Source organism: Mycena indigotica, assembly GCF_014461135.1.
Source record: "Mycena indigotica strain 171206Taipei chromosome Unknown Mind.scaff0001, whole genome shotgun sequence".
In the NCBI taxonomy this organism is placed as follows: domain Eukaryota; kingdom Fungi; phylum Basidiomycota; class Agaricomycetes; order Agaricales; family Mycenaceae; genus Mycena; species Mycena indigotica.
In genome coordinates, this window is record NW_023503000.1 from 1,464,360 (window position 1) to 1,479,142 (window position 14,783).

Genomic DNA, 14,783 nt, shown 5'->3' on the forward strand with positions numbered 1-14,783 from the left:
TAGGTATATGGAACAAGTCAGACGCTGGTCCCGTTTTTCCCTGTCAGGTGGCCAGGTGGTGGTGGGTGAGAGAACGATGTTTCCAAAATTGTTTGATTACGTGTTCAAACTTAACTGATTTTGGTCAAGTGAGTACAGGAAACGCTCTCAAAGGACACGACTATTGGTAAGACTATCCATGGCGGCCAAGCATGGTTGCCGCCTTTCGACCGATTCTTCTTACCCCTCATTTTTTAGCTCATCCCACCGAGCAAGGTCGAAGAAATTGGGGAGATTCTCCCAGCCGTTTTGTCGGCCGACCTTGATTAACATAGCTGCTAAGTCGCGGCAATATGGGCAGAGTCCGTGTAGCATCCCGGGATTTTCGTCATTCGCAGCGGGGGGGAGCAATACCAGCATCTTTGCGTGCCTGGACACCTGGAGCAAGCGATTCTTTGTGCAGATGGCGACGTTAGCGCAGCCTGAGGTATTACTGCTTTGATTCGTTGGCAACGTGACGGTCCAGTAAAGTGCGTAGCCAGTCAACGACTGTGTACCGATGATCTTCTCCTTGGACACTATGCATTGACGTAGAATTTCGGGGGCCAGAATAGCGGTCGTGCCGTCTCCCCGCGCTACACCGTCAAACAGCTGCTTCTAGGGAAATCTTTGAGGCTTGAGTGGCCAGTTGGTGATGCACTTACCACGGAATATATGTAAATGACAAGGTAGTACGCGCAAGGCAGAAGAGTCATGATGTTGTTCTCGCGCAACAAACTGAGAATATCGATGAAGAGAGCGGGATACTTGACGATGCCTTTCACTCGGTAGTTGACATCGCGGAGAGCATCGTATTGAGCCAGCGTCGTTGGAATGGCGGCCTCCAGAATGCCAAGACCTGCATTCCAAAGGTTTTGGAAATCGTATTTGCGACCCATCCGAATTAACGCGGCCACAAATGCGAATTCATGTTGCGACTGAAGAAATACGGTCCTAATAGCGACCAAATTAGCAAAAAAAAAAGACTCAAATTGAGGGCCACACGGGTCATAAAGCAAACGAAGGACATTTTCAACGTCGAGGGGGTCATCGTAGAGTTCAACGAGAGGACAACCTTCCACGAGTGGTTCTGCGGTGTCTGGCTGAGGAATACTCTGCATGTCTTTGAACACAGACGAATGAGTCGACAATACACCCCAGTGGACGCGAAATTGTGTAGTGCCAACTTGGAGAACAAGATTGCCATCCGAATGCCATATATCTGAGCGCGTCATCGGAGCGGGTGTTTCATCGTCATCGGTTCGAGCTCGTTTCGCTGGTGGGGCGTAAGCTCCAGACGAATGGTCCATGGAACAAATTCAAGCAAGATATGATGACATAATCACCATCACTGGGAGCTCAAAACCCTTCACACTCGATTCATTAATCGTGTAACACTGAAACAGGAAGATAGTATATTTGGATAAAATCCATTCACATCTCATTTTTGAGCTCATTCCAGGCTGGCAAGCCGAAAAAGCTGGGAAGCTCCTGCCACGCCTTCTCTCTCCCTGCTTTTTCCCGATTGCATAAGTATGTCGTCCTGGCATGCTAGGCAGAATTTTCCAAGTACGCCCTTCGTGTATGGAAAAAGAATAGCGACCCGTGTTCGCAGAGGCAATACGCCAAGACGTTGCCGCGCACATTGTTCATGATATACTTGCGACCCAGTCTTATAAGCGCCGCGATCAGTGAGAGATCAAGCTGTGGTTGAAGGAGCAAAGTCCTGCTTTATGTGAACAGGATAGCGGGCAAGATGCGGAAAGCGTACGGATTATAAAGGGCCCGCAATATATTCTCGACATCTTGAGGAGAGTCATGAAGCTCAACGACAGGACAGCCCTCAACCATCGGCCCAGTAACATCGGGTTTCGACACTTCGAACATATCTTTGAAGATAGGAGAGTGCATTGAGAGAACGCTTGCATGTGTACGAAACTGGGTGAGTCCTGCCTGGAGGACAATACTACCATCGTGGCACCAAATTTCAGAACGTGTCACGACAGAAGGCCTTTCTTCTTCTTCAACTCGCGTTCGTTTATTGGACGGGGCATCGGATTGCGACATAGAGTCTTGCCTTCTTGTCGGTGATCGTCTTCCTTGCCGGGGTAAAAGCGACCACCACAAGCCTACTGAGCTCAAAGTGTTTGAGCAAGTCAGAAGTCGAAAATGGTAGTCGACTGTAGTCGAGGAGAACGTCCGTGACGAATGTGACTTCAGGGATGCTCGCAAGTAATTATCGCATTGATGAAGGAGGGACTGATAAACGAGAGAGAACGGTTGACTGGAACTGTTTGTCTTGAGATACAATCTGGCCAGTAATAGGGAATGCGTTTCGTGGTTTGTTAGTCATATGCGCTCGCTTGACAGAAGGGCCGCTATTTGAGGACAGCCTGAGGTATGAAGTTTGAAGTGTGGCTGTTAGGCTGTTGGTGCAAATAGGTTTGTCCGATTTTCAGGAAATACTTGTGTGGAGGGGAACTTGATCGTTTCCGTGCTCTTGTGTCATGTGGCCAAACGAAGAGACTGGTATGGAGAAGTTACAAGTACCATGTCCTCAAATAAGGACTGCCCAACGCACCGTTCAGTTGTTATTAGTAATTCCGACGACAACCTTAGTACGACCGAGGTGTTGAGTCGTTGATGGTGACCACCGACGAGATGCTGCGTCCAATTCAGGCTGGCATGCTTCATAGGGTTGGAAATATGCGAATCCCACCTTCAAGTTGCCCGCCCACCGTACCTTAATCTAGTCAACCAACCTTCGAGATGGTGCTATATACCCGTTCCCCCTTTTCGTTGCCCCCCGATTGGCCTTATTCTTTCTTGCCCCAAGATTTAGTTGCCTTCCGCGTCAGTCGCGTTCAGAAGGTCACTGAAGGTGAGGACATGATGGACTTGTGATGGACCAAGTTCAAGATGTAGCATAACGTAATCATGATCGTTCAACATCTCATGCGTTGCATGTCGAACGGTTCATAAGATACAAAAACTCATCAAGCCCGGTAGATGAAGCTTCCAGCTTCCTGTTCAATTCAGCTAGCGACTAGTAGCCAATCATCACGACCGCCGGCGGAATGAGAAATTGAGAATGTGTTGAGAAAGTCATTTCACTGTAACTTGAATAGACACAACGAAATTTACAAGCGTAGCAAGCACTGCATACTGTTGGAGCATGACAACGAACTAAAGCCGGAGAGATGTTACCTGGATCTATATCTCATTGTTGAGCTCGTTCCACGCCGGCAAACCGAAGATACTGGGAAGATCTTGCCAAGCTTTCTCTCGGCCTGCCCCCACTCTACGATGGATTTCATCCTGACATGCCCGACAAAACATTGTCATTGTCGGAATGCCCATGTGCGGGAAAAGAGACACCGAAGCCCCCAGCTCAGACAGCACCGCAAGCCGTCCCAGCGCACAATTGACCAGGTTCATGCAATTAGGTGGGACGTCGCGTAACCAAGATAGGGTATAGCCTGACCGGACCTGTATGTTTAGGACCTTCTCCGTGGCAAGAATGCACTTGTGTAGGTCTTGCACACAGAGCGACACAGTGCTTCCATCAGGTCTTGACATTTTGTTTATCCATTGGTCCTTCGTTTAAATTGTGTCAGCGAGGTCCGCGCGACAAGAGAGCGGTAACCTTTATTTGAGCCAATAGGTTATAGTAGAGGCAGGGCAGAACGGTGAGCACGCGAGTTTCTTTAGCAAGGTCGAGGCAGTCGATCTGCAACGCAGGATACCATTTTATGCGGATGGGGCGGAATTGGACCACGCTCCGAGCATTATAGCCAGCCAGCGTGTCGGGAAACTCAGTCGTGAGTATGTTCACGCCAGCCTCCCACAGTTCTTCCATGACATATTTACGCCCGAGTCTTATGAGGGCCGCGACGAACGGGAACTCCAATTGTGGTCGAAGCAAGAGAGTCCTGGTAGTAACTTGGTCAGTGCATGGAAGCTTCCCGGAGAAATTGACAACAAACTGGGTGTAAAGAGCACGCAATACATTCTCAACATCCTTGGGGTCATCGTAGAGTTGAACAACGGGACAACCATCGACCATTGAGCCCGGATCAGTGCTATCGGGTTTCGACATTTCGAACATGTCTTTGAATATAGGCGAGTGCATTGACAAAACGCTTGAATGAACGCGAAACTGAGTGAGTCCTACTTGGAGAACGACACTACCATCGGGGTGCCAGATATCGGACCGGGTAACGACGGAAGACTTCTCCTCTTCGACGCGAGGCCGTTTATTGGGCGGGGCACTGGGAACCGACATACACTTAGGTCTTCGTCAACGTCAACGCGGATTTGGTTCAACTTGAAGAGTGACATGACGCATGACTTGTGACATTTGTTGGAGGAAATTCCCCTGCAAAAAGTCCTTCCGGAAACCTTTACTAGTCCTTGCCAGCAGAAGTTTCCTCATCAAATACTTAAGTATGCAAATTGTGGATCATCAGAGTCTCAAATACAGATTCTTGGCAAGTCCTGTAAAGCTCCATTCCAACGGGTTTGTGCATACCCAAGGCGCGAAAGCAAAATGGCGACTGGTGATTATAGGAATTGTTGCCAAGATACCGAAGCCCTACTGGAGCGAGGACCATGCTCTTCGTCTCTCTCTCGCGGCGTGAATTTCGACTAATGCCCACAAAGAGAGGCTCGAGGTTTGCCATAAACAACCTGCAGAACAGATCGACTTGACCGAGCGGAACCAAATTGGGAGACCATCCAATGTCCCGCGAGACAGCGACATGCCCCTGACTCCGACCTGGACGAGTATAAAGCAGGATCGGTAACGAGGGGGTGAAATCCTCACAAAAGAAAATAAATTGCCAATCGCATCTCTCAACGAAACCACCATCGCCCCCATAAGCCAAACATGTCGTTCTTCGCAAGCGCCACTGGAGTCCTGCGTTCTGCCCCAATTGGCGAGCTCCCCAGAGTCGGATGGAGGCACATTCCTCGGATCGTGCCGGCGCCAGTCTCGTCCAGAACAGAACAGGACAACCAAATCAGTGCTATTCCCCGTCCTATCACTGGAGCGTCGTCGTCACGACTTGTACCAGTCGCTGCCTATATACCACCCATGGCTCGAGCCTACTCTTCGTTCCCTGGCGTGATGCCCGCACGCACGCCTATCCGCCTCCCAGCTCATCCAGCGCAGAGTATTTAGAGTCGAAGAAACCCTTTCAGCAATGCCGGAAGCTGAAGAGCACACGAAATTGCCCAAAATCGTGCTTCATTTGCCGAAACTGACAGTTTTCCAAGCGGAAGAAATGCAGACTTAGCTATGGTCTATATCTTGTGTTGTATTTTTTGTTATGTTTCCAGAGTCGGAGATGAACAAGTTCGAATTCCAGTCTGTCGCCAGCCATATAATGCAGAACGTTTCGACAAGGCCACCAACTTGAGTCTGCGATTCTCAAAGTGATTGAGGCTATGGTTGAGAAATGAAAGGCTGAGCGGATAATCTTCACTTAGTTATTCATAGCAAGTTGATGCTGGTTTGCGGACCCGATAAGAATTATTATAACTCTCTATAAATTTTAATGTGAGTAGGGTATTACAATGTCTATCCACCTGTGAGTCAACACATTCCGGAGGTAGCAAGTACGCACACATCTATCAGTCTAATCCATCTCGTCTAGCCGTGCCCGATCCCCGTTCACATTCGGTGGCGGTATCGGCAGTACAGGGGGCAATGGGCTGGTAGCGTCGCTCTGGTTATGTACATAGAAGTCGTCGAGGGTGAGGGGTCGAAGATGGAAGCCCTGGACAAAGTTGTCAACAAACCAAAGTCAGGCCGAAAACCACACTCACCTCCAGTTGACTGACCTCCAGCATTCCCTTTTCGCCCTTTGCATTCCGGACGAATTCACGAACGGGAACCATCGCTGCATTCCGACACATCTCCTTCAAATCAGACCCAGACAACCCTTGCGACATCTCCGCTAGTGCCGTCATCGAGAAGTCTGGTGCGAGAGGCGTTTCTTGTAGAATCTACGCAGTCTAATGAGACGGATCATGCAAATGGAGAATTATGCGTACGAGATTCAGGATGTTTAGACGTTGTTCTTGATTGGGTAGCGATACTGCATATCGTTTGGGCATTCGTCGTAATATGGCCGCGTCGATGTCGTTGGGGCGGTTGGTAGCGCCAAGAACGAGAATACGGTCTGTGCTTGATAAAAGACCGTCCCATTGCCTATTTTCAGGGAGTTAGCCACCCGCGAGGACCACCAAAATAGATATTCACGTCATGAATTCGGCTTTCATCATGCCCGTAACCTCGTGGTCACCACTACTCCGTTCCCGCAGGAAGGAGTCTATCTCGTCAATGAAGATGATGCATGGCTGAGTTTTGCGTGCGAGCTTGAAGAGACCGGCAACTAGCTTGTTGGATTCTCCGAACCACTTGTTTGTGAGCACACTGGCTGAGATGTTGATGAAAGTGGCCCCGCTTTCTTTGGCGAGAGCTTTTGCGAGCATGGTTTTCCCACATCCTGGCGGTCCAAAAAGGAGAACACCTTTCGGAGAGCCGAGGAGAGATGATGATGAGAAGAGGTTGGGGTAGACAAGTGGGTAGATGATTGACTCGCGCAAAGAGGCGACAATCGCGTCAAGTCCACCGATATCTGCTCGATGAGCGACCAGATGAATAAGGTAACAATACCACACACCGGAAAACTTGACGCTAATGTCGTCTGGGTGGATTACCTCATTGGCGACGGTTCCTGAGTAGGTCGAGTGAGCGGAAAAGAAAAGCTATGCGGGACATACGCTCATGCTCGTCCAACTCCAGCTCGGCGTGACCCAGCCGCTTCAGTGCCTCGAGCTGTTTCGCCTTGACCTCCTGCTGCTTCCGTTCCGGCAAGAACTCGTCAAGCGCCCACTTCAACAACTTGAGTGTGTCAACTTGTGGGTAGTGGGTCACGACGTACTTTGAGGGTATAGTAGAGGGCTGCCTATTTCTGATTAGTGTACTTAGAACAGCCGGATATGCGCACTTGGCCAGCAAGGAACAGAGCAACTGCGGGTTATTAGAAATTCGGCTCGAGGAAAGATCTTTCCCAACACAAACCTTCGACCGCGACACGCTTTGTGTTATATGACATCGTTTCAGCTCTCTTTCCCCGCTTGTCGCGCGACTCGATGAGCCCGGTTTGCGAAGATGGCGGCAAGGATGAAGATTTTGGTGCCGGTCACCAAATGTGACTTGCTGGAGATCAAACGGGAAACAGTTCACGCGAATTACTGCATGCGTTGGCTGAATGCTTATAAGTACTACAATATGTATAGGTATACAGTTGAACAAGTCCGACGATAATTTCACCAACGAAAAATGCGCGTATAGATCGACGAGTTCAGCCTTTATGTGCGCCTCGGCCGGCCATGTTATCTGCCCCCGGTGTGTAGGACCGTTGTGGGTACTGATTTGGATTTGGAGTCATCATCCTCTGTGGGCCAGGAGACATAGAACGTTGTTGTTGGTGTTGTTGTTGCATTTGTGGGTTGGGGGTGCCCATCATTCGCTGTGGGCCAGGAGACATGGAGCGTTGTTGCTGCATTTGCATCTGCTGTTGTGGGTTTGGAGTTCCCATCATTCTCTGGGGACCAGGCGACATGCCCCGTTGGGGGCCAGGCGACATGCTTCGTGGATCCGGTGCCATCATTCTATTTGGGCCAGGAGACATACTTCGTTGTTGTTGGTGTTGCTGAGTTGGCGTCCCCGGCCGCATCGAATACTGTGATGGATCCTGACCATGGTAAGGAGCGTTAGGCGGGTATTGTTGAGGCGGGTATTGCTGGTTATAGTCGTTGTAACCACTCTGCGGTCGATGTATGGGCGCTTCTCGAGTCATCTGCTCCTGGTAGAGCGAAGGAGGCGACGATATTGATGCTTGCGATGCGTTGAAATAACCGCCTCTATTTAACAGGGGCTCATTCATGGAATCGAGACGCGCCAGTTCGATTCCTGGACTGTTAGGCATCGGCCCGCTTGCCAGGTAGTTGTCGTAACCCGCAAGGTATGCTTTACTGTGGCCATTCGAGCTGTCCCCGTAAATCGTTGTCGAAGAAATGCTTTGTGTGTCCCAGTTGTCGACGTCTGCCCAGTTGCGACGGTATAGATTTGGATCGAACTCGAGATCGCGCTACTTAAAGTTAGCAAATCATTGGGAAACCAGCAGGGTGTCTTACATGGTCGATAGCAGCAATCTTGATTCCCTGGACAACTTGAGCCTCCATTTTCTGCCCGCCGTACTCGTCCAGCTTGGCGTGGTCCCGAGCAATCTTGCCTTGATAGACTTGACTCAACAATCCCATCATGTTGGCGTGTAACATTGGAGTGAAGAGGTCGGCATGTAGGGCAGGGTGACCGAAACGCTTTTCGAGCTTATTGGCGCGAGCATCAGCACGCTCTGAATGAATCTTGGCAGCTGCCAGTTCATCGGGTGTCGGGATGTAGTAACGGAACTTGTTGTCGAATGTGCGGGTGATGTAGACCTTGAATATAGCGATAATCAAGATGGGAGGTAAAGTCGCGACCCAGGTGAACGTTGTCCAGCCATATTGTAATCCGATGGCTAGAAGGAGTTTTAAATGCTATCAACCAATAGAAAGAATACGCACTCAAGGTCATAAGCAGTTGCATCAAGACAGGGATGAACAGGAGTCGGTTAATAACCACATTCCACAACCGCTGCAAAAACGTTGAGAACCCGACTTAGAATGCGAGAAATATACTGACGCCTCCAGTTTCGACTTTCGTGACATACACAAACATGAGCTACGCAGAATTGCTCAGATCAATAAAGCCTCGGAAAGGATGTTTGAGCACCTGATATTTTTCGACAATTGAGCTCATCCATAAGACGACCGCTGCGGCCAAGGCTACGACAGGAGCGAGAGGAGCAAAGGACAATCCCACAGCACCCATGAAGAGCTGAACGAATGAGAAAGGGAGGGAGACATAAAAAAATGAACTGACGATATTGGTACTACGGAATTGTCAGCATTGCACCAAACAGATCGCAAAAATACGAACTAGTAGATGGCGTATTGGAATTCGGGAGGCTGAGTCCATTCGCGAATGTCACGAGGTGTACGACCAAACATGCTGAAATGGAATAAGAGGATGATCAAGGCAACGGTGCTTGGCAAACCGTGTCTTGATATATATCCACACCACATTGACAATTTGAGCGAGGTCAAAGAGCACAAGGAAACCTCGCAAACTGGTATTCTCTTCAGTCTATAACGCAGTTGGTCGTGTAAAGACTCACGGGAAATACGTAAGCCAATAACTGCTCTGATTGACTGTTGACTCTTAATGAGATACGTTTTGAGAGCGGAAGGGGGTTCATACTGTAGGTTCGGTTGATAGTGTCCGGCAGTGCTGTCAAGAGGATTAGCGGTGGAAACATTGAGCCAAGGAGTCATACTATGAAGATTGTCCAGGATTTGTTTGAAGCTAGCTTTTTTACCAATTGCAATGACAACCTGTTCCACAGATTCTGTAATGCTGTTTAGGGTCGTCTCCAATTATTCTTGAGAGCAACTTACGCCAGATAACGCCGAGCAACGTGAATATGATAAGCTGACTAATCACCATGAAGGTGAAATAGCGAGCGATAACAGCACGATCAAGTCGAGAATTGGTCAGAGCACCCATGTACTTCGAAAGGCTTCGCATGATGATAGGAAGGAAGAAACCGAAAACGCCAGAGACTGCTGGAGGGAGTATACCAGATACGATGTTGAAAGTGGTATTAGACTTCTCGTTCCATGTCTCCAGGAATGGGACGAAGGTTGTCAGCTTCGGTACTGTCAGAGGGGCTTATACATATAAAGGAAATGAGTTTACCGAAGCAAGATTAGCCAGAATCGAGATGACGAATAGTGGGACGGTGTTGAAGAAACAAACGAGCGCAAGCCAAAAGAAACCCATCATTTTTTTGCTAGCAATCTCAGCGTCCGATTTGCTCATGTTTTCCCAGATGATGTCTTTGGGATTTGGTGCAAGGTCGATCTCTGTGCCTTTGGGATGCTTGTTGACGAGAATCTTTGCGACAACATGAGCGTAAGGCACGGCAGCCATGCTGGCGAAGCCATAGTTTTCCGGCTTGTGTTCATGGAAATGTTGTCTGTAGTCCTCGATGGCACCTTCGGTTCGCTTCAGTTTCTCACTAATTTCTTCTGAGTAACCTGCTCGGCGCTATCTGGAGCCACTCACGTATAGTATTCGATCGCGTCCTTCTTCTGACCGCCGCATCCACAACTGCCGCCAATGCGCACTTTGGGCCGCTTGCGCCCGACAACTCCGCCCTTGAGATATTTGACAAGGTAGGTTTCAAGTTCGCGGACAGTTTGGTTGTGGTATTCGATAAGTTCGGGAAGCTTTCCGACCTTGCGTCCAATGTGGACGCTAGTCGTAGGATATGGCACTCGGACAGAATCGAAGATTTGCTTGAGGCCATCGTCACTCTGATAAGACTTGGGTACATGGCGCACGGCAAGAGTGCGAGCAAAGAAAGCACCTGAAGAGGGAGAGTTAAATCTCGGCATGGAGCAGGGGGGGAATCAATGACTCACCAAGGTACTCTGGGGAGCGGAACCATGCCCGTCGAAGAACGACCATTTGCCGCCAATGAATGTAGACGAAAAACATGACGAGGAAGGTTATCAGGTAGGAGACACCGACGTGAACAAAAAGGACATTTCCGGACACATCACGGATGGTGAGGATGCTGAAAATATCCCTGTTCTTAACTTTGTTCTGTACGTTGTAGACAACGTTGATGGGAAGTAAGATGGCGCAGGAAACACCAGCAACAGCGGTGAACAGCCACCGCATGAGCCGGCCAAAACGAAGGAAGGCTGCCGCGTCAAGGCCAATCTTCTCAACGAGTTCGGGCTCCTTGGTGTGTATTAATGGCGGGAGCCAGCCGAGGATAGAGTCGTCTATTCGAGGCGGTCGTTTGGAGTCGCCGACATGATACTTGACCTAGAGCGCATAAGTATATGAGCTTGATGGGACACAGTAAAGGCGTTCCCATACCTTGGGCTCGTATATAATCTTGTTCTTTGGCCGTAAGATATTGAAAGTGAGAATAGTAACAAGCTGAGAAAAAAGTTCAAGTCTAAGCCGAAAAAAATGACGGTGGACGCACTGAGACTGCTCCCATGAGCAGCATTTGGGAGAAGACTGCCTGAGGCGGGAGAGCCCTCGTGTTGTCCTTGATGAGATTTGTGGCATCGTTTAGAGCCGACATCGTGGATGGAGAAGGAAGGTGTGGGGTCCCCTACTACGACTGAGGCGACGAGGATAAGTCTATGGGCGGAAGAAACGAGCAATAGGATGGAGGAGAAGATGTCGGGGTTGGGTCGTGAAAGGACGGATGCACTCCAGAAGTGATGTCATCAAACGGCCATTGTCGCCGTTTCTGTGTTTTGGCCTTGCCAAGACCGCAGTCCTTGTTTACTGTACATTGAACGACGACCAACATAGCTACACACACGGGCGCTCTATGGTCCTCGACGTAAAAGGCTCCCCAAGCCTCTACGCATTGGGTCGACAAATACGCGAGAAAATGCCGGAGAAAGATAAAGGGCTGCTGCGATACGAACTGGAAGAAGGGCCTGACGTGAAATGAATTGCTGTAGAACTATACGATGAACGATGTACTTTGGTGGCTGCATAGGCTGCTACAGCATTGGCAACGTCTCCAGCAAGGTGATCAGGGAGAGCGGGTAACTGTTCACCCTTCTGCAAGCCAAACGCGCCATATCGTTTCCCCACACGGGCTGCCCATTCCCTTCCGTCGTCTACCCATGTCCTGCATTTCTCAACGACCCAGTTGTCTGATTTCTCAGGCAATGAACCAACGATCCGTTCACCAACTCCAAGTGATCGACCTGCGTAGAAAAGGCCAACCAGAGGGACAATAGCAGTGATTTCGTGGAGTATTCCGAAAGAGATAACCAATGAGGACACAGGAGCACCAGTACGTGCCGCAATGGAGCCCAGGGCTGCACGATATCGGTCGAAAGCAGGCATATAGAGAGAAAGTCAAGTCACACGTGACCCTTCGAGATGCTCTGTTTTCACACTTCTCGACGCGCAGGTCTTCGCTATGTTTCCCGGTATTCCACCTCGGCACTCCGGGAGGACCATCTACTCGGGGAAAGAGTTCTCTCCTTGCAGTTCAAAGATCCAGTGACGTCTCCAGCGGACGCTCTTGCTGTCGTTAATGCCGTGGAACGACGATTTGGACGTGTAGCGGAATTCCGCTTCTCTAAAGTGTGTGTTTTCTCCACGGGCTCTCATCCGGGGACTCAAGCCTTTATCTAGGATACCTCGCCGTCTTCGGAGTACAACACAACAGCCTCGTTGGCCTTCTCGGATATCAAAACCTACGAGCAGGTCCCAAAAGACGAGCAAGTATTGCTCACAGTGAATTTACCTCCCACTCCGGCCCTCTCTTCTGGCGGACCGAGCCTCTCCGATCTCAATCCAGAGTCGCAAACCAGCGACGACTCGCGGACTATCTCGTTCTCTGTTTCACATTCTCGTTGGTCCTTTTTATTCCTGCTTAATAGTTCATTGAAAAAAATCTCAGGACGCGTTTTCCAAACGCTAAAGACGAATCCCCCAGCATATACGCTCCGCCCAAAAATTGCTGTTGAGCTTCAGTCCAACTTTGTGAGATGGGGTGGCTTTGCGCCATTGGAATCAAGTGCAAGTGACAGCGATATTACGCCAACGCAAGCTGCGCTCGACGATTCAACAATAGACCGTCCTAACATGCGTTATCAACTGCGCCAATGGCAGACTACCAAAGACGCCGGGTTACAACCGCCCCCTCAGGACGAATCAACGGTATGTTCAGATTCCACTTGTATTTCTTGTCACTAACTTTAGTGCAAGGCTGATCAAAACCATCCGGCTGTAACCCCTTCACAAACTCCAAGCAGTCTCCCATGGCTGTCAGCAGCTCCTATAATGGATTCCACATCTCCATCTTCGCCTCCATCGACACTTTCCGCCGAAACGACGACTCTTTCAACACCCTCGACGAATGAACCCGTCAAGCCGGCTCTCAATCACAACAAAGGATCTACAGCGAACAAGAAATTGGCTCGAGATGCGAGCAAATTAATACACGCCGTATCCCTACCCAGTCCAGAACAGGCGCCGCGCGCAAAGGTAGTTTCGAAGCCGCCTTCGAAGCCGGTCGTGTCGTCGCCCAAAAAGAAATCTCAAAAGCGGAGGAAACCTGAAGCTGACGTCATACACCCGGTGCAGTCTGTACCTTCAATAGAGGTCGAAGAACGGCAAGCAGGGGTCGGGAAGCGTTTACGAGGCATGCTAGGTGACTGGTTCTAGCGACCCATGTTCCATACCATGCTACGACAAAAATTCAGCTACTTCCTTCTTGATAAACTCTTCGTCCTCCTTCGTTCCACCTCCCCCACCTGCCAAATGGCCCCATATACTTTCGATGACTCTAAGTCGCCCATTGTTGAGATGCTGAACCTCGAACTGGCTGTCCTCAGGCGGAAAATACATGTCTGTCCGAGCAGGCATAACGAGTACTTTTGCTTTAATTCGCCCAAGTGCATTGACAAGATTGCCTCTTTCTTCTTCCGGTCCAAATTGCGAGATGTCGCCCTTCTGCCACGTAGCCAGCATACAGAGCAAATTGTTGGCGTCTTCTTTGAACTCCCATTCTTTGTGGAGGTACTCCTCGAGCGAATTATATCCCAACTTCTCCCAACTGTGCTGCCTGAACCACTCCTGCGACAGCGCCCAGGTGGAGTATACTCGCCCAAAAGCGGCAGTTCCGCGCATCGCTGGCTTCGTGTAAAGTCCTCCGTTGAAGTCTATGCTGTTCAACAGTGCTGCTTTTGGGCCTTCAAGGAAAGACCAGTTGTGCCAGCTCGTCCGTGCCGAGCCGGCAAGAACCACGACATGCTGGACAAAATCTGGGAAAATAGCAGCCATATGGTATGCCTGTCAATCTAGTCAGACTGGCGGGATTCAACCTATCAAATGCGACCGCGCCTGTTGGCCACCCATGCTGAACCCTATGTATGCGTGGAGTTTTTCGATACCCAAAGCAACGCAGAGCGCATGTTGGAGACGAATGTTATCCTCGTATGTTACCGGCGGAAAATCTAGACCTCCTGAATTTGAAGGAGAAGATGATTCCCCTCCTCCCAGCAAACCACACACGATCACGAAGTTCCCTTGCAGAACGGCTTCGGTGCCGTCTTTGGAAGTATACAAGAATGGCAGAGTGTCGTCAAGTGTGCCACCATAACAGGAGGGCATCAGAACTGCGGGATTCTCCGAATCGCCAAACGTGCGATAAGCCAGAGTCAGTAAGCCACCTGCTTCAGGCGGAGCGGCTACCAAGTTGGATCCTGAAAAGTATTTGGTGTCTCCAGACATGGTCGACGTCTTGAAGAGAACACTATCGCCATGAGAAATCCGGATAACAAGTCCTCGCGAGCCTGAGGAAAACTGGTCCTGGCACGTGACTGTTCCCGTCTTTATTCCGCGCCCATGTCGGACGAGGTACCTTTCTCCAAACGCTTATGCACGGACACGAACTCTGATTCATGCCAGAGTGCGCCAATCGTACGCTCCCACATCTGGTACTCTGATGGGAGTGTCATGCTACAGGCCAAAAACAAGCAATTTCGTGTTCATTGGAGCATCCTTTCTCAACACTCCCACTTTTTTCGCGACC

General features: G+C 49.8%; 7 protein-coding genes across 7 annotated transcripts; 1 reads left to right on the forward strand and 6 right to left on the reverse strand.

The window, feature by feature from the left end:
* Positions 1 to 219: 219 nt before the first annotated feature.
* MIND_00031100 (BTB domain-containing protein) lies at positions 220 to 1,328 on the reverse strand (the record flags this gene model as incomplete). Its single annotated transcript, XM_037357280.1, has 3 exons — positions 220 to 636; positions 684 to 972; positions 1,024 to 1,328. The coding sequence occupies 3 exons, from the start codon at positions 1,326 to 1,328 to the stop codon at positions 220 to 222; spliced, it is 1,011 nt and encodes a 336-aa protein (XP_037225190.1).
* Positions 1,329 to 3,631: 2,303 nt separating this feature from the next.
* MIND_00031200 (BTB domain-containing protein) lies at positions 3,632 to 4,303 on the reverse strand (the record flags this gene model as incomplete). The annotated part of the gene is made up of 2 exons (XM_037357281.1): positions 3,632 to 3,950; positions 4,005 to 4,303. The coding sequence occupies 2 exons, from the start codon at positions 4,301 to 4,303 to the stop codon at positions 3,632 to 3,634; spliced, it is 618 nt and encodes a 205-aa protein (XP_037225191.1).
* A 1,354-nt stretch (positions 4,304 to 5,657) lies between these two features.
* MIND_00031300 (AAA domain-containing protein) lies at positions 5,658 to 7,214 on the reverse strand (the record flags this gene model as incomplete). The annotated part of the gene is made up of 8 exons (XM_037357282.1): positions 7,109 to 7,214; positions 7,035 to 7,057; positions 6,969 to 6,992; positions 6,808 to 6,919; positions 6,284 to 6,761; positions 6,076 to 6,232; positions 5,848 to 6,027; positions 5,658 to 5,798 (listed from the first exon to the last, which is right to left on the reverse strand). Exons 1-8 carry the CDS (start codon positions 7,140 to 7,142, stop codon positions 5,658 to 5,660), a joined length of 1,149 nt encoding a protein of 382 aa, XP_037225192.1. The 5' UTR covers positions 7,143 to 7,214.
* Positions 7,215 to 7,391: 177 nt separating this feature from the next.
* MIND_00031400 (DUF221-domain-containing protein) lies at positions 7,392 to 11,300 on the reverse strand (the record flags this gene model as incomplete). Its single annotated transcript, XM_037357283.1, has 17 exons — positions 7,392 to 8,180; positions 8,227 to 8,612; positions 8,659 to 8,728; positions 8,777 to 8,815; positions 8,867 to 8,971; positions 9,017 to 9,026; positions 9,074 to 9,145; positions 9,192 to 9,263; positions 9,312 to 9,345; positions 9,395 to 9,424; positions 9,471 to 9,542; positions 9,592 to 9,844; positions 9,893 to 10,214; positions 10,262 to 10,565; positions 10,621 to 11,032; positions 11,087 to 11,149; positions 11,199 to 11,300. 17 exons carry the CDS (start codon positions 11,298 to 11,300, stop codon positions 7,392 to 7,394), a joined length of 3,135 nt encoding a protein of 1,044 aa, XP_037225193.1.
* A 253-nt stretch (positions 11,301 to 11,553) lies between these two features.
* On the reverse strand, positions 11,554 to 12,085 carry MIND_00031500 (uncharacterized protein; the record flags this gene model as incomplete). The annotated part of the gene is made up of 2 exons (XM_037357284.1): positions 11,554 to 11,667; positions 11,714 to 12,085. 2 exons carry the CDS (start codon positions 12,083 to 12,085, stop codon positions 11,554 to 11,556), a joined length of 486 nt encoding a protein of 161 aa, XP_037225194.1.
* Positions 12,086 to 12,121: 36 nt separating this feature from the next.
* Positions 12,122 to 13,414, forward strand: MIND_00031600 (uncharacterized protein; the record flags this gene model as incomplete). The annotated part of the gene is made up of 4 exons (XM_037357285.1): positions 12,122 to 12,328; positions 12,380 to 12,599; positions 12,648 to 12,907; positions 12,956 to 13,414. The coding sequence occupies 4 exons, from the start codon at positions 12,122 to 12,124 to the stop codon at positions 13,412 to 13,414; spliced, it is 1,146 nt and encodes a 381-aa protein (XP_037225195.1).
* Positions 13,415 to 13,435: 21 nt separating this feature from the next.
* Positions 13,436 to 14,482, reverse strand: MIND_00031700 (AB hydrolase-1 domain-containing protein; the record flags this gene model as incomplete). The annotated part of the gene is made up of 2 exons (XM_037357286.1): positions 13,436 to 14,041; positions 14,264 to 14,482. The coding sequence occupies 2 exons, from the start codon at positions 14,480 to 14,482 to the stop codon at positions 13,436 to 13,438; spliced, it is 825 nt and encodes a 274-aa protein (XP_037225196.1).
* Between the last annotated feature and the right edge of the window lie 301 nt (positions 14,483 to 14,783).